Source organism: Plecotus auritus (genome assembly GCF_963455305.1).
Source record: "Plecotus auritus genome assembly, chromosome: 2".
NCBI lineage: Eukaryota > Metazoa > Chordata > Mammalia > Chiroptera > Vespertilionidae > Plecotus > Plecotus auritus.
Genome location: NC_137771.1, coordinates 35,866,326 through 35,891,109, shown reverse-complemented (window position 1 = coordinate 35,891,109; position 24,784 = coordinate 35,866,326). Strand labels below are relative to the sequence as shown.

Here is a 24,784-nt window from a genome sequence, read left to right as displayed (position 1 = left end):
GGATGTGCCCGCAACCAATGTACATGCCCTTGACCGGAATCGAACCCGGGACCCTTCAGTCCACAGGCCGACGCTCTATCCACTGAGCCAAACCGGTTTCAGCTATATATTATTTATTGTTTAAAATATTACATATATTATTACATATGTCTCCTTTTTTTTTCCCCATTGACCTTCCCCCAGCCTCCCCTCCCCCCTGTTGCATGCCCTCATCCCACCCCCACAAGTGTCTTGTGTCCATTCGTGTGCTTATATGCATGCATACAAGTCCTTTGGTTGATCTCTTTCTGCCCCCCCATCACTTCCCTGCATTCCCGCTGTAATTTGAAAGTCTGTTCGGTGCTTTACTGCCTCTGTATCTATATTTTTATTCATCAGGTTATAATGTTCTTTATTTTCCATAAATGAGTGAGATCATGTGGTATTTTTCTTTCAGTGCCTGGCTTATTTCACTTAACGTAATGCTCTCCAGGTCCATCCATGCTGCTGCAAATGGTAAAAATTCCTTCTTTTTTATAGCAGTGTAGTATTACACTGTGTAGATATACCATAGTTTTCTAATCCATTCATCTGCTGATGGACATTTAGGCTGCTTCCAAGTCTAAGCTATGGTGAATTGTGCTGCTATGAATATAGGGGTGCATATATCCTTTCTGATTGGTGTTCCTGGTTTCTTGGGAAATATTCCTAGAAGTGGGATTACTAGGTAAAATGGGAGTTCCATTTTTAGTTTTTTGAGGAAACTCCATACTGTTCTCCACAGTGGCTGCACCAGTCTGCATTCCCACCAGCAGTGCACGAGGGTTCCTTTTTCTCGACATCCTCGCCAACACTTGTCATTTGTTGATTTGTTGATGGTTGCCATTCTGACATGTGTGAGATGGTACTGCATTGTCGTTTTGATTTGCATCTCTTGAATAATTAGTGACTTTGAACATGTTTTCATGTCTCTTGTCCTTCCTTCTGTCTTCTTTCGAAAAGATTCTATTTAGGTCCGTTGCCCATTTTTTTATTGGATCATTTATCTTCCTTTTATTAAGTTGTATAAGTTGCCTGTAGATGTTGGAGATTAAACCTTTATCAGTGATAACATTTGCAAATATGTTCTCCCATACAGTGGACTTTCTTGTTGTTTTATTGATGGTTTCCTTTGCTGTGCAAAAGCTTTTTATTTTGATGTAGTCTCATTTGTTTATTTTCTCTTTAGCTTCCATTGCCCTAGGAGCAGTATCGGTGAAGAAATTGATTTGGCATATGTCTGAGATTTCTCTGCTTGTGGATTCCTCTACTATTTTTATGGTTTCCCGTCTTATGTTTAAGTCCTGTATCCATTTTGAGTTAATTTTTGTGTATGGTGTAAGTTGGTGGTCTAGTTTCATTTTTTTGCATGTATCTGTCCAATTTTCCCAACACCATTTATTGAAGAGACTGTCTTGACTCCATTGTATGTTCATGCCTCCTTTGTCAAATATTAATTGAGCATAGTGGTTTGGGTCTATATGTGGATTCTCTATTCTATTCCATTGGTGTATATGTCTGTTCTTGTGCCAGTACCAGGGTGTTTTGAGAACAGTGGCTTTGTAATACAGCTTGAAATCTGGTATTGAGATCCCACCTACTTTGTTCTTTCTCAGGATTGCTGTGGCTATTCAGGGTCTTTTTTTTTTTTTTTTTATTCCAGATGAATTTTTGGAGAGTTCTTTCTAGGTCTGTGAAATATGCCATTGGTATTTTAATGGGGAGTGCATTGAATCTATAGATTGCTTTGGGTAGTATGGACATTTTAATGATGTTGATTCTCCCAATCCATAAACATGGTATATTCTTCCATCTATTTACATCTTCCTCTATCTCTTTTTTCAGTGTCCTGTAGTTTTCCGCATATAGGTCTTTTACCCCCTTAGTTAAGTTTATTCCTAGGTATCTTAATTTTTTTGGTGCGAAGGTAAATGGGATTGCTTATTTAGTCTCACTTTCTGTTAGTTCATTATTGGTGTATAGAAATGCCATAGATTTCTTGGTGTTAATTTTGTATCCTGCTACATTGCTGAATTCATTTATTAAGTCTATTAGTTTTTTGATGGAGTCTTTCGGGTTTTTTATGTACAATATCATGTCTTCTGCAAATAAGGACAGCTTTACTTCTTCTGTTCCAATTTGGATGCCTTTTATTTCTTCTTCTTGTCTAATTGCAATGGCTAATACTTCCAGTACTATGTCAAATAGGAGTGGTGAGAGTAGGCATCCCTGTCTTGTTCCTGTTCTTAGGGGAAATGGTTTTAGTTTTTGCCCATTGAGTATGATATTAGCTGTGGGTTTATCATATATGGCTTTTATTATGTTGAGGTATGATCCTTCTATTCCCACCCTGCTGAGAGTTTTTATCAAGAAAGGGTGTTGGATTTTGTCAAATGCTTTTTTGGCATCAATTGATATGATTATGTGATTTTTATCTCTCAATTTGTTTATGTAATGTATCATGTTTATTGATTTGCGGATATTGTACCATCCTTGCATTCCTGGGATAAATCCTACTTGGTCATGGTGTATGATCTTTCTGATGTACTGCTGGATCTGATTTGCTAGAATTTTGTTGAGGATTTTGGCATCTATGTTCATGAGGGATATTGGCCTGTAATTCTCTTTCATTGTGTTGTCTTTATCTGTTTTGGTATTAGGGTGATGCTGGCTTCATAGAAGGAGTTTGGAAGTGTTTCTTCCTCTTGAATTTTTTGGAATAGTCTGAGGAGGAAAGGTTTTAGTTCTTCCTTGAATGTTTGGTAAAACTCCCCTGTGAAGCCGTCTGGCCCCTGGTTTTTGTTTGCCAGAAGCTTTTTGATGACTGCTTCAATTTCTTCCATAGTTATTGGCCCATTGAGATGTTTAGATTCTTCCTGATTGAGTTTTGGAAGGTTGTATTTTTCTAGGAATATGTCCATTTCCTCCAGGTTGTCCAGTTAGTTGGAAATGAGTTCTTCATAGTATTTTTTAACAATCCTTTGTATTTCTGTGGGGTCTGTTGTTATTTCTCCTCTTTCATTTCTGATTTTGTTTATTTGGGTCCTCTCTCTTTGCTTCTTGGTGAGCCTGGCTAGATGTTCATCAATCTTGTTTCCTTTGAAAGAACCAGCTCTTGGTTTTGTTGATCTTTTGTATTGTTTCTTTGGACTCTATGTCATTTATCTCCGCTCTGATCTTTATTATTTCCTTCCTTCTGCTTACACTGGGCTTTTCTTGTTGCTCTCTTTCTAACTCTTTGAGTTGTAGGTTTAGGTAATTTATTACCATTGTTTCTTGTTTTGTGCAGTAGGCTTGTAGAGCTATGAACTTCCCTCTCAAGACTGCTTTCGCTGTGTCCCATAGATTTTGGGTTGTTGTGTTTTCATTGTCTTTTGTTGCCATGATGTTTTTTACTTCTTCTTTGATCTCTCTGGTAACCCAGTCATTGTTTAGTAGCATGCAATTTAGTCTCCAGGTGTTTGATTTTTTTTGGATTGTTTTTATTGTAGTTGATTTCCAGTTTTATGCCGTTGTGATCTGAGAAGATGCTTGATATGATTTCTATCTTCCTGAATTTGAAGAGACTTTGCCTATGACCCAATATATGGTCTATCGTTGAAAATGACCCATGTACACTTGAGAATAATGTGTATTCTGTGGCTTTGGGGTGAAATGTTCTGGAGATGTCAATTCCATCTGATCTAGTGAGTCATTTAAGATGGATGATTCCTTGCTGATTTTTTGTTTAGAGGATTTGTCCAATGGTGATAGTGGGGTATTAAAGTCCCCTACTATGATTGTATTGCTGTCAATCTCTCCCTTGATAACCTCCAGGAGTTTTTTTATGTATTTGGGTCCTACTGTATTGGGTGCGTATATGTTTGCCGGAGTTATTTCTTCTTGTTGGATTTCTCCCTTTAGTATTATGAAGTGGCCTTCCTTATCTCTTTTTATGTCCTTCACTTTGAGATCTAATTTGTCAGATATAAGTATTGCTACCCCAGCTTTTTTTTCATTTCCATTCGCCTAAAAAACCTTTTTCCATCCCTTCACCCTCAGTCTGTGTGCATCTTTTTTTCTGAGGTGGGTTTCTTGTAGACAGCAGATAAATGGGTCGTGTTTTCTTATCCAATCCATTACCCCATGTCTTTTGATTGGGCATTTAATCCATTTACATTTAAAGTTATTATTGATAGGTACTTACTTATTTTTCGCCATTTTTATTCTTTACCCCTGTGTTGCTTCTTTGCTTCTTATTTCTTTTTTTTACAGCAGACCCTTTAGCATTTCTTGCATTGCTGGTTTGGTGGTAATAAATTCCCTTAGTCCTTTTTTGTCTGTGAAGCTCCTGATTTCACCTTGAATTTTGATTGATAGCCTTGCTGGATACAGTATTCTTGGATTCAGACCCTTCCTTTGCATGACTTTGTGTATTTCATTCCATTCCCTTCTGGCCTGATGAATTTCTGTTGAGAAATCAGTCGCTAGTCCAGCCGTCGGCAAACTACGGCCCGCGGGCCGGGTCCGGCCCGTTCGGCTGTTCTATCCGGTCCCCGGAGCCGAAAGAGTGGAGGGTTCTCTTGCTCTCCCCTCCGCTCCTTCACCAGCAGCAGTGTTAACATGGCAACGTTGGGAAACACGGCCGCAGCTCCTTCTTCTGAGTGGGCGGATTTATATCCGCCCATTCAGTAGAAGGAACAACCTCTCAATCTTCCAGAGGCTCCTTGTAATGCCCGCGGACGCGTCCCCCGACATCACCCTGGGAATGCGTAGACACGTTATCGTGGTGATGTAGGGAGACATGCCCCTGGAGAGCACAGTATCAGAGCATTAGCTAAAAAGGAGACCAACAACACTGTTCCCACTGAAGTTGATGTTTTAAAGACCAAAAACCTTTCAACCCAGTCTACATTGCCATCTACATCTACGTCCCGGGCATAATTTGGAAGTTGCACTAAAGAAAATGTTTAATTTACTGTTTACACATTTTGTTCTTTTCTATTTGTTTTAGTTTTAAATTATCTTATTATATTTAAGTTTAATTTGAAAGGCTTTTTGTACCTTTCCTTTGTTAGGCAATTTTATTTTGCCTTTGCCATCTTCAATATAAGGTATGTTATTGTGCTATGATTCCTCCATTTTTTAAAGTTTCAAATTATAATAATTAGTGTTTACATTCTTCTTGTTAAAATGTTTGAAATGAATGAAACTACTGAAATAAAAAAAAAGACCGTACTCTTTTATGTAATGATGTTTACTTTGAATTTATATTAGTTCACACAAACACTCCATCCATGCTTTTGTTCCGGCCCTCCGTCCAATTTAAGCACCCATTGTGGCCCTCGAGTCAAAAAGTTTGCCCACCCCTGCGCTAGTCTGATGGGGGTTCCTTTGTAGGTAACTTTCTGTCTCTCTCCGGGCACTTTTAAGATTCTTACTTTGTCGTTGGTGTTTACCAATTTAATTATAATGTGCCTTGGCGTCATTCTTTTGGGGTTCATTTTGCTTGGGACTCTGTGAGCTTCTTGGATTTGTGTGGGGTTTTTCTTTCCTATATCAGGGAATTTTTCTGTCATTATTTCTTCAAACAGGTTTTTTATTCCTTGCTCAGTTTCCTCTCCTTCTGGAACCCCCATTATGCGGATGTTGTTTTGTTTCGTGTAGTCCCAAAGTTCTCTTAGGCCAGTGGTTTGGCAAACTCATTAGTCAACATAGCCAAATATCAACAGTACAATGATTGAAATTTCTTTTGAGAGCCAAATTTTTTAAACTTAAACTTCTTCTAACGCCACTTCTTCAAAATAGACTCGCCCATGCGGTGGTATTTTGTGGAAGAGCCATACTCAAGGGGCCAAAGAGCCGCATGTGGCTCATGAGCCGCAGTTTGCTGACCACGGCCTCAGGCTCTCCTCCTGCTTTTTAATCTTTTTTTCCTAGAAGCTGCTCTACTTGGGTATTTTTTCCTACCTTGTCTTCTAGCTCACTGATGTGGTCCTCTGCTTCTTCTAGTCTACTCTTGATGCTTTCCATTGAGTTCTTTACAGCATCAATGTCATTTTTCATTTCTTCTTGGTTCTTCTTCATTTCCTCTTGGTTCTTACACATATTGTCAAATTTGTCTTCCATTCTTTTCAGCCACCTTATTATCATTTCTCTGAATTCTTTCTCTGACAGGTTGCTTGCCTCCATTTCGTTTACTTCCTTTTCTGGTGATGCCTGCTTTTCTTTCATATGCGGGCTGTTTCTTTGTCTCCCCACGGTCTCTCTTCTCCGGGTGCCTGGTTTTGTAGTTCTCTCTCTCCTTTCAGTGGTGGAGTGTAGAGCTCCTCTGAATCCGTGTGTTTGCACCAATTGGGGACCGGTGTTCTGCAGTTCGCAGCTGTTTGGTGGGTGCCGTAGTTGCAGATTTTCAGGCTTCCGATCACATCCACTTTCCCCTTCAAGATGGCGTGGTCTCCTCAACCAAGAATCATGTTTTGAGGGGCACATGATAAATATTCATTAAGTGTTGACTACCTTTGTCATTATCAATATTGCTGTTATTAGTATTTTATTTGAGGTTCCATGCTCATGTTCTCTATAGCACATGAATATATTCAAGAAACTGAGACATTCAGAATTTTGGAGGTCTTTTATAATACTCACAGTGCTTCAAAAATATGTTCAAATGTAAACGGTGTTTATTGCTAGTCAATCTCATATTTAAAAAGAGTAAGAAGGACCTTAAAAGTGAGTAAAAAACCCATATAGTAGACAAGTTTTCCTGGACTGTAGTTTCTTCTGTAAATACGCTTTGGAATTCACTTCCTGCAAATTCACCTCCTACCACTACACCAAATCTAGCAAAGCATAAATGTCCACAAAGTTATATTGTTGGGTCATGAAAAGAATGGACTGCAAGGTAAACTCAATGACATAAAAGTTCTGTTTAATCTGGAAATGCATCTTTATCATTCTTACTTATCAATCATAACATAGGCAAGCATCACCATTTGACAATCACTCATCAAAATTCTAGTAAAGGTCTACTTAAACTTTCACCTTACCTCATCCTTTATATCTTCCTGTTGTTGGGCTGTGAAGATCTCCATTGCTGCCATGAGTCTCATCATTAATTCATCCACTGTTGTGTTACCTAGCAACACACGGAGATTGTCAAACTTAATTATTATAAAATGAGAAGTCATTCTAGAATTAATCATAATAACTATAATCTAAAAAAATGTACAAACTAATATGCTCTTATCTAGTTAAAACTGGTTTTGTAGTCACAGTTATAATCTTAGTTTCACCACTATGATCTAGTACCTAGAAATTATCTAGCACATGACAAGAGTTTAACAAATATTCACTTAATAAATAAATGAATAAGTGAATGACTGTAGCTCTCTAAGGATCAATATTCTTACCTGCAAAATAAAGGTAACACTATCTCTGTAGGGTTCTTAGAAGGATTAGAGATAATGTAAAGTTCCTAGTACATAATACACGCATAATCACTGGTAGTTATTATGAACAGACATTTTTAAATGGCAAAAAGTTTAGGATCAAGTTTAATGCAGATTTTGTTCATGAGCAAATCCTTGGGTTTTCATTTCTTTTTTGTAAACTGTAGTGCATATGACTCAGAGTACAAGGCATGAATATTTTATGAAGGGTACTAGAATCATCAATGGGAAAATACCATTCATAGTGGTAAAACTGACTACATACTGACCATTAATTTTCAGGCTTAAGCCACTGCTTATAAACTATGCTTCAACCCTAACTGTAAGGACTCACTGCCAAACTGGTCTTATGGGTACTTTATACTTAAGCCCTTAATGATCCAAGATGGCAGAAAAGATACCAGTTAATGCAGTCCAGGGCAAATTTCTTCTTTATAGCTTACTGCAGTGGTTTTCAAACTTTTTGGCTTCAGAATCCCTTTATACTCTTGAGATCCATAAAGAATTGTATGTGGGTTATAGTTATCAACATTTACTATGATAGAAATTAAAACTGAAATATTTAAAACATACTTATCAAATCTTTTAGAAATGACAATAAGAAAGTCATTACGTGTTAATGTCACATTTTTATGAAAAATGACTCTATATTCCAATAGAAAAAGTTTAGTGAAAAGAATGGCATTGTCTAACATTAAGAAATAAATCTCTTTAATGTGTGGCTTAATAGGACAAATTGGATTCTCATATCTACTTCTATAGTAAATCAATTATAATATATTGTCTTAGTTGAAATTTATGAAGTAATCTGACCTCACAGAGATATGTAGACAAAAAAGTGAGTATTTTTAAAAATATGTTTTTATTGATTTAGAGAAAGGGAAAGGGAGAGAGAGAAACATTGATCAGTTGCCTCCTATGAGCCCCCTACTGGGGATCGAGCCCCAAACCTGGGCATGTGCCCTGACTGGGAATCGAACCCACAACACTTCTGTCCATGGGCCAATGCTCCTGAGCAAACTGGCCAGGGCAGCTGAGCAGTTCTTCAACATTATTTATGAAACTGAATGTTCTAGTTATAGAGAAAACATAAAATACTGAAGGGTTTATTTAGTGTGGTGCACCTGAAACATCTTTTTACTTGTGGCATAGGAAAGAGATACTATTTTCAATTTAAGCTTTGCCATGAATAAGGTAATATTTTATGCTAATCAATAAAAAATCATTCACTTTTTTTTTTTTGGTAAAGATGTAAAGATTAATTTTTTGGGAAAGTTTAAATTTATAGGCATCCTAATAACTTCATGCCTCAGAGTTGCATGTTATACACAGATTCACACTGTAAACAATTCCATTCGCAGTATCAAGTCATTGAGTTTTATAGATAACTAAAGATAAGCATTTCTTTCAACTAATCATACATTCAGCAAATCTCTATGTATATATACATATATGAAATGTCTTATTTGATGACTGGTTATGACTTAATTGCTAGTTTAGGGAATTAAGCAATACTGAAGATTTAACATGATTATCCTATGTCTCAAGGGCTGTGTAACTTTATTAAGGCATTTCTGTTGGATTTTCATACAGAATATTTAATTTTTCATAGTACCTATACTTTATGAAGTTTTTCTTCTTCAAGAAGTTCTATATTTAAAGTGCAAAAATATTCACCAATATAAAAGATGGCTGTAGGCTTTGACAGTAAATTATGTAAGGTTATTATATACACAAGACACTGCACTCCCCTTGTAACATGTACTTTACCTTGTATCACATTTAAAACTTCATTAGATGATCGCTTTCCCATAATAATCAGAAAAAGTGGAAACTGGTCTGTTTTTTGAGTCCGAATAGTTTGTGCAACAACACTGCCAAAGTGTCTATTGCACATGGTCAGAAATCTAAAATGAGATAAAATGCAAAGTAAGTTTCATTTCAGAGTTTAATAAATTTAGTAGGATCCCAACATAAAACTTGCTGAATTTGTTATGTTAAAATTAGACAGCTTGTTTGATATCAATATGTAAAGTCTTGCTACACTGAATTTTCCAATACATAATAAGTAATATAGAAATGATTATCATTTATAAAAGCAGGCAACACACCCTAAATGCCATATGGGGCTGACAGCATAGGATTCTTAGTCTTAAACACTGTAAGCTATACTACCCTAAACTATGAGAAAACAAAATGAATTTTAACAGAAAACAATTTCATCAATAGGACAAATATTTCAAGGTACAAAGTTAAATTGACTACCGTTATCCTAATATAAAGAGAATTTAGCAACATTTTCACAAGTTTTAGAATCAAGAATTGTACTTTAGAATTGTGTTTTCTCCAATAGTAGCAGGTCTTTTAGTTTCATACTTAGTATGGGATAAAAATAATAATTCTAAGCTTTTGACCAAAAAAAGCTCAGATATTAGCATACTGAAGTCTAGCATTAGTATTCTTAACACGATCTGGAATAAATGAAAAAACTGATAAAGCTTTTCTCTTCTATTAGAGGACTGTTTGAAATTAGCATTTCTTTCAAGAGAAAAGGGTAGCTTATGATATGTTTTCAGATCTGATGGTAAAAAGTAAATGTCATAATAATAATGAATTATGAAAGACCAAATGCAAATATAGAATGCTTTAATAAGATCCAATTTAATAAAGTCTGTAAAAATAATGGACTTTTAATAACACAGGTCACAAAAGGCAAAACAGTGGAAATTCTGGGGACTAGCCACCGGTACTAGCTTATTAATTCTTAATTATGTTCATGAAAGGCAACTTAAATCGTGTGTTTTCTTATGCCTTATGATAATATTTTAGGTAACAACTCCTCTGAAATGTATGTTCTAGCTGATGAGCAAAGTCCTATTGTCACATGCATTAGAAGGTAAATCTATTTGAAAAGACAAACAGCATTAAAATGTCATGTGCTTAGATTCACTTGATATCCAAATTCAAAATAGAATCAAACCTCTTAATTTTTAAAGCTCATATATTTCTTGTGTATAGAAATTCACCCCCAAAATTTGGGCTGAATCCTTCCCAAAACCTGTGCTGTGACTACATAAAGTAGACCGTGTTAAGGTCCATTAGAATTGTCGGCAAGAATGTCAACACAAGTTAGCACTACTGAAAATAAGTTCATTTGAAGGCAGGCGCATATACACATTTAGAGCAGCAATAACCAGACCTTACGCCAATTTAAAATGACAAGGCCTTAAGAAACCATTGTTACCCAACCAGTGTGGTTCAGTGGTTGAGCATCAACCTATGAACCAGGAGGTCATAGTTCGATTCTCGATCAGGGCACATGCCCAGGGTTGCAGGCTCGATCCCCAAAAGGGGGCGTGCAGAAGGCAACCGATCAATGATTCTCTCTCATCATTGATGTTTCTCTCTCTCCCTCTCCCTTCCTCTCTGAAATCAATAAAAACATATTTTAAAAAACAACAACAAAAAAACCATTGTTGGCCATGAAATACTAGTATCAGTGCCCCTATGAAAATTCAGATCTTGCCCTGACCGGTTTGGCTCAGTGGATAGAGCATTGGCCTGTGGACTGAAAGGTCCCAATTTCAATTCCAGTCAAGGGCATGTACCTTGGTTGCGGGCACATCCCCAGTAGGGGGTGTGCTACCTTAGTTGCAGGCACATCCCCAGTAGGGGGTGTGCAGGAGGCAGCTAATCGATGTTTCTCTCTCATCGATGTTTCTAACTCTCTCTCCCTCTCCCTTCCTCTCTGTAAAAAAATCAATAAAATATATTTTTAAAAAAAGAAAATTCAGATCTTCATATTCTACAACTATTATGGGATAAAAGGTGCTCAAGCAGCCTAAGCCTCTATCCCAAATTTCACACCCATATAGCTTAAGTTTCTCAATGATGTGTAGTTTAGGAGACTAGAGTTAAGATCTCATTTTTCTTTCCATAATATTTGAAGTTAATCTTGATCCTGATCTGATCATTGACAAACTCTGAAATTAAAGATGTCAAAAACAAAAACAGGATGTCATTTCCTACAAAAGGGAGAAAATAAGGTCTTGTTGCTTTCACACTGATGGATTAAATGGATATCACACAGTAAATGCCCATCACAGAACTAGCCTCACAAATGATACCAAATACTAGCTAAATTGGGATACTCCTCAAAAAGGAAAGAAGGGAGGACGGCTTAGTGGTTTTATGAATTCAATTTTAAGGCAACTTTGCCTGAAAACTGTGTAGTTGCCAAATTCTCTTTTTGTGAAAATGAGCTAAAAGAAAAAATAATTATGAAAATATAGTTATTTTATTGGGTTTAAAATAATATGTAACACAAATTTCAACGCTACACAAAACATATTCGAGAGAGGTGCAGACTTCAAAGACACAACTGTTCAATTAACCATAAAACAACAACAAAGTGGTCAGTTTTCTACCAGGTATTGGTTGATCATTCTAATTTTTGGAGGCAATTGAGACATACAGGGATCATACAGCCAATTGATATTTTTTAGTGGTCTTAACTAGCAATTTGTTCTAATCAAAAGGAGACTTTGTTAAAATTTTAATTAATGCGATTAATCTTCCTAAGATATACTAGTAAATCATGTGTACTCTGAGATTTTCAAATTGTAATCATTGACAGCCCACAGGGGCAATGGACAGCCAAATTATAAAATTCTTACTTGTCAATTCCTTCCACTACAATTTACAAGTACTTCACAACACAGATATCAAATCTTTCTCATGGCTGGGAGGCTCTGCTTGTAAAGATCATTCACAGCACAAAGTCAGCATTTACAGCACACTACCAGCAGTAAAAATCCAGCTCAAAACACTAGAACAAACACAGACTCAGAAAATACAAGTTGTTTTAAGAGAAAATAATGTGGTTCTTCTCCTTTAGAAAAGTTAAGTATGCCAGTGCATTCAGTGGCAACACCAAAGCTGTCAACCTAACTAACTGCATATGGTGTTCATCAGGGTGAGGTGCCATGTAGGGATAAATGGTGTCTATAGTAATTGGACTCCTGCAATATCAAACTCAAAGGGGGAACAAAGGCAACTGTTCTGTGGCAAGGAAAAATGGCTTTGTTTTTTTAATTATAAAATATTTTAATAAATCAAAACAACCTACTTATCACAGACCTATTTAGGGAAAAACAAGTTGATTAATCAACCCCTCAAACAAAAAGCTAAAGTGACAAATATGTAAAGACAAAGAACAAATACCCTCAATAGGGGGTAAAATGAGGGAGAGAAAAAAGGGAGTAGAAGAAGGAAAAGGGTTAAGAAAATGAATTAAAGAAAACAGTTAATCACAAATCAGGTATAATAAAGCAACTCATTTGTCTCTGGAGGTTGGAGGATTAGGGAGTGGGAAGTCTCAAACTTTGACCTTGGTGAAGAAACAAAATCTAATTCATAGCTCATATTCACCAGTTCTTGCTATTAGAAATCTAGGATAAAATCTCCCCTTTTAATCAAAAGTTTGGAGAGAAAAATAAATAGATGGCTAGCATATATTAATCATTAGTAAAATTTTCAGTCTTTGAAGCACAGATATTTTCTAACTTGCTAATGGAAATCAGAATTACTAATAAATCAGATATGAAAGAAAGTAATCTCATTTTAATTCAAAACAGGATATAGCTTAGTTTCTTTCAATCAAAGTCATAATTACATAAGTGACTAATTTTTAGTAAGTTGTACTTCAAAATAAAATATATACTAAAAGAAACATAGCAATTTAGGGGGAGGGCAATGAAATTCCACAAACATTTACTACTTAGCTACTCTGTACTAGAAAATGTAAAAAAAGGCACATTTGATAAAAAATGGAGGCTATAAAACTGGGTAGGGCTTCCTGAATATTACATTTCAGTGTGGCTCCCGTAAGTTTAAAGATGCCTGAGATGTAAAGTGGGAATAACCCATCTTTAAAATACATTCTTGTAAAATAAAGAAAAGGCTCAGATTTGTTCTTAGAATATAGTAGTCCCTTAAAATCGATACCTCTTTTATTATCAGTTGTAGAATGATATTTAACATTTTTATCATAATAACTTTTAGGATTAAAATGATAGTTTACATTGATAGGCCAACATGAAAAGATTTTTTGCCTGAGATACAGCATCAAAGAACTGTTGACCAAATAAAAACAGCCACTGGTTTTACTTTAATTCAAAGAATGAAAGAGCATGTATAGATATTGGAAAGTAAGAAAATACAATTCTAGATGCTGCAGCTGTGCAATACTACAAAATGTCACCTATTTAAAAGTGGATATGAAACTAAAATCACTATTTTCTTTTTAATACATCTATATGTTTAGTAATGTTAATTACTTTAAAACCAAGAGTCAACATCAAAATTTCTGGCTACTTACTCTTGAGCCATTAAACACATTAAATGTCTTTCTGATAATGTGTGAACCATTTCTCCAAAATGAGTTTACTGAGCAGAAGCAATTCATGTTCAACAGTGCTATAGGACTTCTCAGAGTTTGAGGCAAATCTTCTATGTATACTTCCTTAGCTGCAGCTGCTAACCTTGAAGCCGCTTTGATAACAAACCTAACTAGTGTTTTTAATATAGTAATAACTTACACATAATCATTTATGTGTTTGTTCAATCATATTTACGTACTTTGGTAGAAAAACCAGAACATAAGATAAGGTATCTTAGCGATCATATACCTATTTGCCAACACACAACTCTCCTTTCTTCCCCTTTTCCCTTTAATAGGAAAATTAAAGCCAGGGTCCTTTAATGTGTGAAGTGAGACTTTAGGCATCTGCAAACCAAGCTAGACAAAGAGTTTTGTTTTCTACATCATCATTTCCACAAGTATGCAAGCCCATCCCATCGTTTAGCTCATTTCTGAAGTACCCCCATTAGGATTGATCTTCAGCACCCCAGGCACATATTCCTTTGTGTGTATTTTTGTTGTTAATCTTCACCAGAGGATATTTTTTCCCATGATTGTTAGAAAGAGTAGAAGGGAGAGAGGGAGTAGAGGTGAGAGAGAGAGAGAGAGAGAGAGAGAGAGAGAGAGAGAGAGAGAGAGAGAGAGAGAGAGAGAGAGACAGGCAGAGGGAGAAACACTGATGTGAGAGAGACACATCAACAGACTGGTTGCCTCCTGCATAAGTCCCAACCTGGACAGAGATTGAACTTGCAACCCAGGGCGACCCTTTGGCGCTCAGAGCCAACACTCTAACCACTGAGCAACACCAACCAGGGCCATACCCTTTTGGGGCACTGACTATACACGCAGTGCAGTGATCATCAAGCTTTAATGGTCTAGGAATCACCTGGCAAGTTTATTTATAAGGCAAGTTCCTCAGTCCCATTCCCTCAAAGATTCTGAGTCAATAAATCTGGGGTAAGGCCCAGGAAACTGTTTTTTTAATAAGCTGCTAACCCACCCCAGGTTAATGGACTACACTTAAAAAAACACTGCTTTCCCTCATCCCACCCTGCCCCAGTGTCTTGTGTCCATTGGTTGTGCTTATATGCATGCATACAAGTCCTTTGGTTGATCTCTTTCCCCCCTCCCCAACACTCCCCAGCCTTCCCGCTGTAATTTGACAGTCTGTTCGATGCTTTACTGCCTCTGTATCTATCTTTTTGTTCATCAGGTTATAATGTTCTTTATTTTCCATAAATGAGTGAGATCATGTGATATTTTTCTTTCATTGTCTGGCTTATTTCACTTAACACAGCGGTCGGCAAACTCATTAGTCAACAGAGCCAAATATCAACAGTACAACGATTGAAATTTCTTTTGAGAGCCAAATTTTTTAAACTTAAACTTCTTCTAACGCCACTTCTTCAAAATAGACTCACCCAGGCCATGGTATTTTGTGTAAGAGCCACACTCAAGGGGCCAAAGAGCCACATGTGGCTCGTGGGCCGCAGTTTGCCGACCACTGACTTAACATAATGCTCTCCAGATCCATCCATGCTGCTGCAAATGGTAAGAGTTCCTTCTTTTTTATAGCAGCGTAGTATTCCATTGTGTAGATGTACCAGTTTTCTAATCCACTCATCTGCTGATGGGCATTTAGGCTGTTTCCACATGGTGAATTGTGCTGCTATGAACATAGGGGTGCATAAATCCTTTCTGAATGGTGTTTCTAGTTTCTTGGGATATATTCCTAGAAGTGGGATTACTGGGTCAAATGGGAGTTCCATTTTTAGTTTTTTGAGGAAACTCCATACTGTTCTCCACAGTGGCTGCACCAGTCTGCATTCCCACCAGCAATGCACGAGGGCATGCGATAGAGGGTAGGGGAGGCTGGGGGGGAAGGTCAATGAGGGAAAAAAAGGAGATATATGTACTACTATGTGTAATACTTTAAACAATAAAAAAATAATAAATAATAAATAAATAAATAAATAAAAAATAAAAAACCACTGCTTTCAGGACACAGGACTGCTTTCCTTGTAAGGCTTTATGCTGTGTCTGAAGGCAGCTTTTAAAAAGTTATCCTCACAATGTTTTGGACAATGGCAGCTTCACCAGACCAAGTGTCCAGCCTACTGAGGTGATTACCATGTTGAAGATGTTACTCACTTGCTTCATTTATATAGATGATCTGCAATCTGATATGAGACAAATAAACAGAAACCTCTAAAGAGTGTGAGCTCCAGGTGATAGAGGAAAAAGAAAGCAGGGAAGGGGAGGTTAAAATACGTAGTCAGGCAAGTCTCACTGCAAAGTTGATATTTGATCAGAGACTCAAAGTGGTGAAGGAGGAAGGGAAACCACACATATCTCCAGGAAGAGAATTCCAGGCAGAGAGAACAGCAAATGGAAAAGTATCTAGCATATTTAAAAGGTAACAAGAAGGCCCTGGCTGGTGTGGCTCAATTGGTTGGAGTGTTGTCCCATACACCAAAAGATAGCGGGTTCGACTCCTGTTTAGGACACGTAGTCGGGCTGCAGGTTTGATCCCTGGGTTAGGGCATGTATGGGAGGCAACTGATCCATGTTTCTCTCTCTCACTCTCAAATAAATAAAAATATATCCTCAGGTAAGGATTAAAAAAATAAAAAGGTAACAAAAAAGTAAAGCTGGAGCAAAGTATAAAAGTGAAAATTGGTAATTTTGACTTATTTTCTACATGGTAAAAAACATCATAACAAGATCAAAAGATAAATAATAGAGGGGAAAATTATGAATTTCAAACCACAGAAAAAAAGACTAATATCCATAATACAGGGGTGTGCCAAAGTAGGTTTACAGATGTTCATATGGAAAATAATACAATAATTAATAAATAATAATACAAGAATAAACTGTGTTTCACGTACTCACAACTATACCGAGTAAACCTATTTTTCCCTACCCCTGTATATAAAGAACTCTAACAAAACAATGAGGAAAAAATTCAACAAACAATATATAAAGATAACTTCTAGAAATGGAAACAGTAATGGCTTAGAAACACCGAAAAATAATCAAAATAACTCAGAATGAGTTAACTCCTAATTATATACCAAGGAACAATTTAAAAAAAAAATTCTCACCTGAGGACATACTTAGGAAAAGAGGAAAGGGGCGGGGGGGGGGGTGGGGAGGGAGAAGAGAGAGATACATATACCAATTGGTTGCCTTCCTATATGCCCCAACCAGGGATCAAACCTGCAACCCAGGTATGTACCCTGACAGGGAATCGAATAAGCAACCTTTTGCAGTACAGGACCAACGATGCTCAACCAACTGAGCCACTCTGGCTGATCAAGAAACCTTTATCTGTCAGATTAGTGGAGGTAAAACAACTTGGTAATACCTTGCATTGGCAAAGTTATAGGGAAATAGGCACTCGTGTACACTGTTAGTAAGAGTGAAATTGGTGCCAACTCACTTGTGGGCAATTTGCCAATATCTATTAAAATTAAAAATGCAGTCCTGACCGCTTTTGCTCAGTGGATAGAGCATGGGCCTGCGGACTGAAAGGGTCCCAGGTTCGATTCCAGTCAAGGGCACATGCCCAGGTTGTGGGCTCGATTCCCAGTAGGGGACATGCAGGAGGCAGCTGATCAATGATTCTCTCTCATCATTGATGTTTATATAGCTCTCTCCTTCTCCCTTCCTCTCTGAAATCAATAAAAATATATTAAAAAAATTAAAAATGCACCTATACTCTTAAATCAGTACTTCTACATCTGGGAACCTAGTCTATAAATATACTAGAGGCTCGGTGCATGAAATTCATGCACGGGGGGGGGGGGGATCCCTCAGCCTGACCTGCACCCTCTCCAATCCAGGACCCCTCGGGGGATGTCCAACTGCCCGGTAGTCGGATATCCCCCTCGCAATCCAGGACTACTGGCTCCTAACCGCTCGCCTGCCTGCCTGCCTGATCACCCCTAACCACCTCTGCCTGCCGGCCTGATCGCCCCTAACTGTCCTCCCCTGCTGGCCTGATTGCCCCTAACTGCCCTCCCCTGCCGGCCTGATCGCCCCCTAACTGCTCCCCCCTGCCAGCCTGATCGCCCCTAACTGCCTCTGCCTAGGTTCCTGCTGCCATGGCTTTGTCCAGAAGGATGTCCGGAAGATGTCTGGTCTAATTAGCATATTGACCCTTTATTAGTATAAATTTCCATGTGGAAATCACCTAAGTGCACAGTTAATTAGTGTAGGAGTGTAACAGCAGAATATTGGACATAATCCAAATGCCCACAACAGGATCTGATTAAATTATAGTATCTTTTAGAATTTAAGGGAATATTATGTAGCCATAAAATGAACTGATATGGAATATATTTAAGATATAATGTCAATGGAAAAAATAGGGTGTTAAAAAGTGTTTACCATTTGTGTAAAACTGAGAGAAAATAGATATAGTAATTAGCTTGTTTAAATGTAAAATAATCTCTGGATGGATAAATAAACTTCTAACATTGTCTCTGGGGAAGATAACTGAGAGACAGAGGTAAGTAGGAGACTTCATTATATACCTTTTTAATGCTTTTTGAGTCTTGACTAATGTGAATGTATTAGCTAATCATGAAATAAATATGAAATTTGAAAGATAGTAATTCCTTTATAAAAATTAAAAAGACACATGTAATATCAATTCCATAAACTTTAAACACAATGTTAATCACATCTGTCTATTTTTTTTTTTATCAGTCTTTTGTTCAAGTATAACTTTTCCTTCTTTAAGTATATCGTCACAGTCTGGGTGAATACAATTTTTTAGCCTTCTACACAATAGTAATGAACCAGCATTTTATTTTTATAACTAGAGGTCCGATGCACAAAGATTCGTGCAAGAATGGGCCTTCCTTCCCCTGGCTGCTGGCACCGCCTTCACTCTGGCCCGGAGCCGCCTTTCTGCCTTCCCACGTTGCCCCGAAGCCCTGAGCAGCTGGGGCAGTGCGGAACACCTGTCATCGCCATGGCGACGACGCAAGCATCCTACCCCCAGCGCCTTATGCAAATTAACCCTCTATCTTTGTTGGGTTAATTTGTGTACTCACTCCTGACTGGCTGGTGGGCATCGTGAAGGTACAATCAATTTGCATCTTTCTCTTTTATTAGTGTAGATCCTTACCCAAGGATATTTTTACATTGATTTTTAGAGAGAGTGGAAGAGAGAGGGAAAGACAGAGAGAAATATTGATGTGAAAGAAATACACCAACTGGTTGCTTCCTGCATAAGCCCCTACCAGGGCTTGGACCGGGGAGAAGCCTGCAACCAAGGTACATGCCCTTGACCGGAATTGAACCCAGGACCCTTTGGTTCGCAGCTGACTATCTATCCAAACCAACCAGCGTGAACCTGCATTTTAATTGACTGAATGATATTCCATTGAGTGAGTATATATATATATATATATATATATATATATATATATCCATATTTCTAACTTTTCACTTAGAACAAGATTTTTCTTTTTTCATTAGAAAGAATACTGGAGTAAATATCCTTAATTATATCCTCAGGGGAAAAGAAGTCTGTGAAGTGGAATTATAGGGTAAAAAAGGTAGAATCACTTAATGGCTATTGATACATGTTATCAAATTCTAAAAGTATGGCATAATGCCTCTCCATGCAAATGCAAATAGTGTATGCATGTTAGAGAACACAGCAAAACTAAAGACAATTTTAAGAAAACACAGAATGAGAAATTGGGTAGATTTAATTTCAAAAGCATCTCCTAACTGTCTGAGACTTAAGACTTTCCAGTAACAGTAAACTACTAAATTAGTGGACAGAGTTTGTTTGTTTGTTTGTGTTTAATAGATAACCCACAATTTATTTTTATTTAGAGCAAAGAAAAAAGATACTTTTGATCATACTGGAAGAAACTCAGCCATAGGTTTAGAATCTGTACCCAAACTACACATGCAATAACAATATTCTGCTAATACAATTGATTTGCTGCTGCATTTGTCTACTATTTGCTTAATAGTAACAATTATAAACAGAGCAGTGCAAATAGTATTTGGAACAATCCTTACAGTGTTACAATGTCAGGCACAACTTTTCACTCCTCTTTACACCACTGGTTCTCTTTGCATACCTGGGCTTCTTCTTCTTCAGTAAAGTCATTTTTTATATTGAAGGTACTGCATATCTCTTCAGGGGTTTTCCCCTTGATCATATTGGCAATAGTCTTGCATGTAACATCAAGTAAACCTTTGATGTCTAAATAATTTGCAGCCAGAATAAGTTCAAAAAGTGTCCCTTGGACAAATTTGAAGAATTCTTGGTCCCAAACAAGGATATCATCTGTTCGCTTTTCTTTGTTCTCATCGTCCTCAGGAGGAGGAGGGTCATGCTTGTGGTGGGTGCACCACTGAATGACCTTTTTTAATATTGCTGCATTAACATTTGGTAGAGGAACTGGGTCATCATCACCTTCATTGTCCATTCCCAAATCTTCTAATATGGTCTTGATAGTCACAGACTGCTAGGCAATTTCAGCATCAACTTCAAATATCTCTCCATCAGAACTCTGCAACTTAATTGAAGGCATAGCAACAGAGCGGCTCAGCGTCAGTCTTTATATGAGCGGTGCAGGCCAGTAGACAGAGTTTTAAAAAACAAAGTAAAATCTGCCCTGGTCAGGTAGCTCAGTTGATCAGAGCATCCTCTTGATATGCCAGGTTGAGGGTTTCATCCCCAGTCAGGGCACATACAGGAATCAACCAATGAATGCATAAAAAAGTGGAACAAATCTTTGTCTCTCTCTAAAACCAACCAACTAACAAACAAAAAACTAGCCTGGCGGGGTGGTTCGGTGGGTTGGTGTGTCATCCCATACACGAAAAGGTTATGGGTTGGATTCCTGGTCAGGGCACATACCTGGGCTGTGGGTTTGATCCCAGTCAGGGTGTGTAGAGGAGGCAATTGATCGATGTTTCTTTCATCTCTCTCTCTCTCTCTCTCTCTCTCTCCTCTCTCTCTCTCTCTCTCTCTCTCTCTCTCTCTCTCCCTTTTCCGCTCTGTCTAAAAACAATAAACATACCCTTGGGTGAGAATTAAAAACCAACACAAGAACTAAATAACTTTAATCTAGCTCTTTATTGTCATCTATAAATCACTCAAGTGGAAAGGCTTTGAGGCACTGACAGTTTAATGACAGGGCTGTATCTAATCTATAGGGACTAATTTTTGGAGAAACAATAATCTATAATAATAAAAGCATAATATGCTAATTAGACCGGACGAAGCCAGGGCTGCGAGAGAAGCCCGGGTCCTGGGTGCCTGCCAGTAGCCGGGGGAAGGAAGGCCTACTCTTGCACAAATTTCGTGCATCCGGCCTCTAGTAACAGATAATTGGCTGTCTTTTTCTCACCACAAATAAGAACATAGACATTTACTTGAAACAACCTATATAAATCTTAGTTGGGAGAAATAAGAGAAAACATCTAATCCAATCTCTTATCAAATGCAGAAATTCCTTCTTTAGAAATGGAAGAAGATTCATTTTTCCGGGGCTGTATAAGAAAGCAAATTTAGCCCAGCTGGTGTGGTTCATTGTTTGAGTATCGACATATGAATCAGTAGGTCCCATCAGGGCACATGCCCATGGTAGCGAACTTGATCCCCAGTAGGGGGCATGCAGGAGGCAGCCCATCAATGATTTTTCTCTCATCATTGATGTTTCTATGTCTCTCTGCCTCTCTGAAATAAATTTTTAAAAAAAGCAAATTTATACTAAATGCCAGCTATTTCTTCTGTGTTCTTTAACCAAACATCAATATTTATGAGGACCCACTAAATATATGACAAGACATGGCTTCTGTTCTTTTTCTTTTTTCATTAAAAATATATTTTATTGATTTTTTACAGAGAGGAAGGGAGAGGGCTAGAGAACTAGAAACATCGACGAGAGAGAAACATCGATCAGCTGCCTCCTGCACACCCCCTACTGGGGATGTGCCCGCAACCAAGGTACATGCCCTTGACTGAAATCAAACCGGGGACCCTTCAGTCTACAGACCGACACTCTACCCACTGAGTCAAACCGGTCAGGGCTTCTGTTCTTAATATACTAAGGATATTTTGGGTTTGATAAATCAAGGACCCCAAAAAGGAAACATATATGGTATATAATTGGTGCCTAGGTGTAGAGGTTCAGAATAAGTGTTGGGGGGAATCAGAGAAGGGAATGGGTGCGTAGAAGTCAGGGGGAACTTTGTATTCCAAGATGGTGCTCCTGGGCAGCTCTTAGGAGGAGATGAATCATCATTGCATTCCTAGCACCTAGTGAGTACCATATATTTGTTGCATGAATGGGCCAAGTCATGCTTCAGCAACCTTTATCTTCACAATGACAATGTTACCATACTACTTTCCTTTTCCTCTCCCAACTACTTCTGAATAAGTTTAAGTAAGACAGTTGGTGTGAATCATCATGATCTCCAAGGCTTCTGTTACTGTGCTTCCACCTCCATAGGTCATGTGGACCCACAAAGCAAGCATGTATTGGTCCACAAGTTCATGTCTCTAAGCTTCCCTCTTGAGTTTTAGCATACTGCAATTTTTACATAATTTCATTCTGTCACCATCCAGTGACTGAAAATGTGAGTTAAAGAGGTTTAAAATATCCAAATCCTATATAATAAAAGCCTAATATGTTAAGTGTCTGGTCATCCAGTTGGCTGTTAACCAATCAAAGTGTAATATGCTAATGATATGCTAAGGTCGCTCAAATGCTCACTATGACGTGTACTGACCCCCAGGGGGCAGACAGCCGACTGGTCGACCATTCGCTATGATGTGCACTGACCACCAGGGGGCAGGTGCTCCAACCGGTAAGTTAGCTTGCTGCTGGGGTCCAGCCAATCGGGACTGAGTGAGACAGGCCAGACACACTCTGGAGCCCTCCCATGGTCTCTCCCCGGCTGACCAACCTCCCATATCCCTCCCCGGCCCTGATCGTGCACATTGTTTCAGGTGGGGTCCCCTGGCCTGGCCTGCACCTTCTCGCAATCTGGGACCCCTCGGGGGATGTCGGAGAGCCGGTTTTGGCCCAACGGTGGAATGTCGCTATGATGTGCACTGACCATCAGGGTGCAGTCGCTTAACGCAGGAGCTGTCCCTGGTGGTCAGTGCGCTCCCATAGGGGGAGCGCCACTCAGCCAGAAGCAGGGCTCACAGCTGGCAAGCACAGCAGCAGGGGCGGGAGGCTTTCCTGCCTCCGCAGCAGCGCTAAGGATGTCCAACTGATGGCTGAGGCCCACTCCCCACAGGACTAAGCCGTCAGTCGGACATCCCCCAAGGGCTCCTGGACTGCAAGAGGGCACAAGCTGGGCTGAGGGACCACCCCCGCCACCAGAGTGCATGAATTTCGTGCACCAGGCCTCTAGTGTTAATATATTAGAGAAAGTAGTAATTATTGCAAACAGCATAATACTGTAGGAAGAACAAAGACTTTGGAGTCAAACAAACCTGATTTTCTATTTGCTAGTTGTTTCTTTGGATAACAATCTTTCTGAGCCTTAGCTTTCTCATATATAAAATGAAGATGATAGCTACTTTTAGAATTAGTCTGTGGGTTAATAACTTTTCCCTCTCTTTTATGTGCTTCAGAGTCAAATTGGTTTCTCTTTTTCTCCCCCCTCCCAAACTTAAGATATGGAAAAACAGTTCCTAAAATAAGTTATAATAACAATACCATACTCATATCACTAAACAAGGAGTTACACTATAATTGGCACTGTATTATAGTGTTATATAATTTCTACAGTATGTATCAGCATCACCATATGATAAGATCATGTCCTACTCTAGGATAGATATTTGAATATATATATAATTTTCATGCCATCACGTTCTCTGATTTTTTTCCAGCTGCAAAATTCTGAGACTTTGTGATTTATTACATAAAAAATCTTCAGCATCATATATTTCAGAGTTGGTCAGTTTCTCTTAGAACCTTGACGTTCATTTCCTTATGTATTTGAAAAGAATTATCAAATAATTATTCTAGTGGATAAAAAAATGTGGGAGAGCATTAGATAAATCTTATACACAGAAGGAAAGTCTTTAAAGATAAATGACCAAAAGCACAGAAAATTAGCACTTTGGTAATTTATCAAAGCTTCCAAGCAAGAAGTATAGCCCAGCACTTGATAAAGGCCCACTTGAGATAATTGATGTTTGACAGAGAGTTGAATGAATAGGTTGACTATGGAGGCTTTTCCTGGGAGGTCTATACCTGTTACGAATTAGATAATAAAAAATGAATATTTGTGTGTGTGTATGTGTGCTCAAAGTGATTTTTTATTGAATTTATTTGGGTGACATTGGTTAATAAAATTATATAGGTTTCAGGTATACAATTCTATAATACATCATCTATATATGGTATTGTGTTCACCATCCAAAGTCAAGTCTCTTTCCATCACCATTCATCCCCCCTTTACCCTCTTCTATTGCCCCCACACCCTTCTCCTTCTTGTAATCACCATATTGTTATCTGTGTCTAAGGAAAAAAAAAAAGGAGTATTTAAGGACCATATTACATAAGCTCCCTAAAGAATTCTCATTACAATAAAAGATTTAATACAAAAGAAAAGATTTAATACAAAACCCTCTGCTTTTTACAGGAGATTGATATAAGAAACATCTGTTTAAAAGAATTTGTCTTATGCAAAATAATAGTAGAAAAATAATGGTTTATCATGTTACCTAATGACTCTCAAACAGAAAAGCATATATAATAAAATGCTTCATTGAATTCAGTGCTAGGAAAATTTAAAAATATTTTTTAAGCCGAAACCGGTTTGGCTCAGTGGATAGAGCGTCGGCCTGCGGACTGAAGGGTCCCAGGTTCGATTCCGGTCAAGGGCATGTACCTTGGTTGCGGGCACA

The 24,784-nt window shown here is 38.0% G+C and overlaps 1 protein-coding gene and 1 pseudogene across 3 annotated transcripts in view; both read right to left on the bottom strand.

Moving 5' to 3' along the window:
* FAF1 (Fas associated factor 1) overlaps positions 1-24,784 on the bottom strand; it is a 389,848-nt gene that overhangs the window by 79,642 nt on the left and 285,422 nt on the right. For both annotated transcript variants that reach the window (XM_080652360.1, XM_080652361.1), the window contains 2 exons: positions 9,219-9,355; positions 7,047-7,135 (listed from right to left, as the gene is read on the bottom strand). In XM_080652360.1, coding sequence (XP_080508486.1) covers positions 7,047-7,135; positions 9,219-9,355 — 226 coding nt within the window. The remainder of the gene's footprint in view (positions 1-7,046; positions 7,136-9,218; positions 9,356-24,784) is intronic.
* On the bottom strand, positions 19,925-20,438 carry LOC308242160 (S-phase kinase-associated protein 1-like; annotated as a pseudogene). The gene has a single exon. The product of its transcript is annotated as an S-phase kinase-associated protein 1-like (transcript).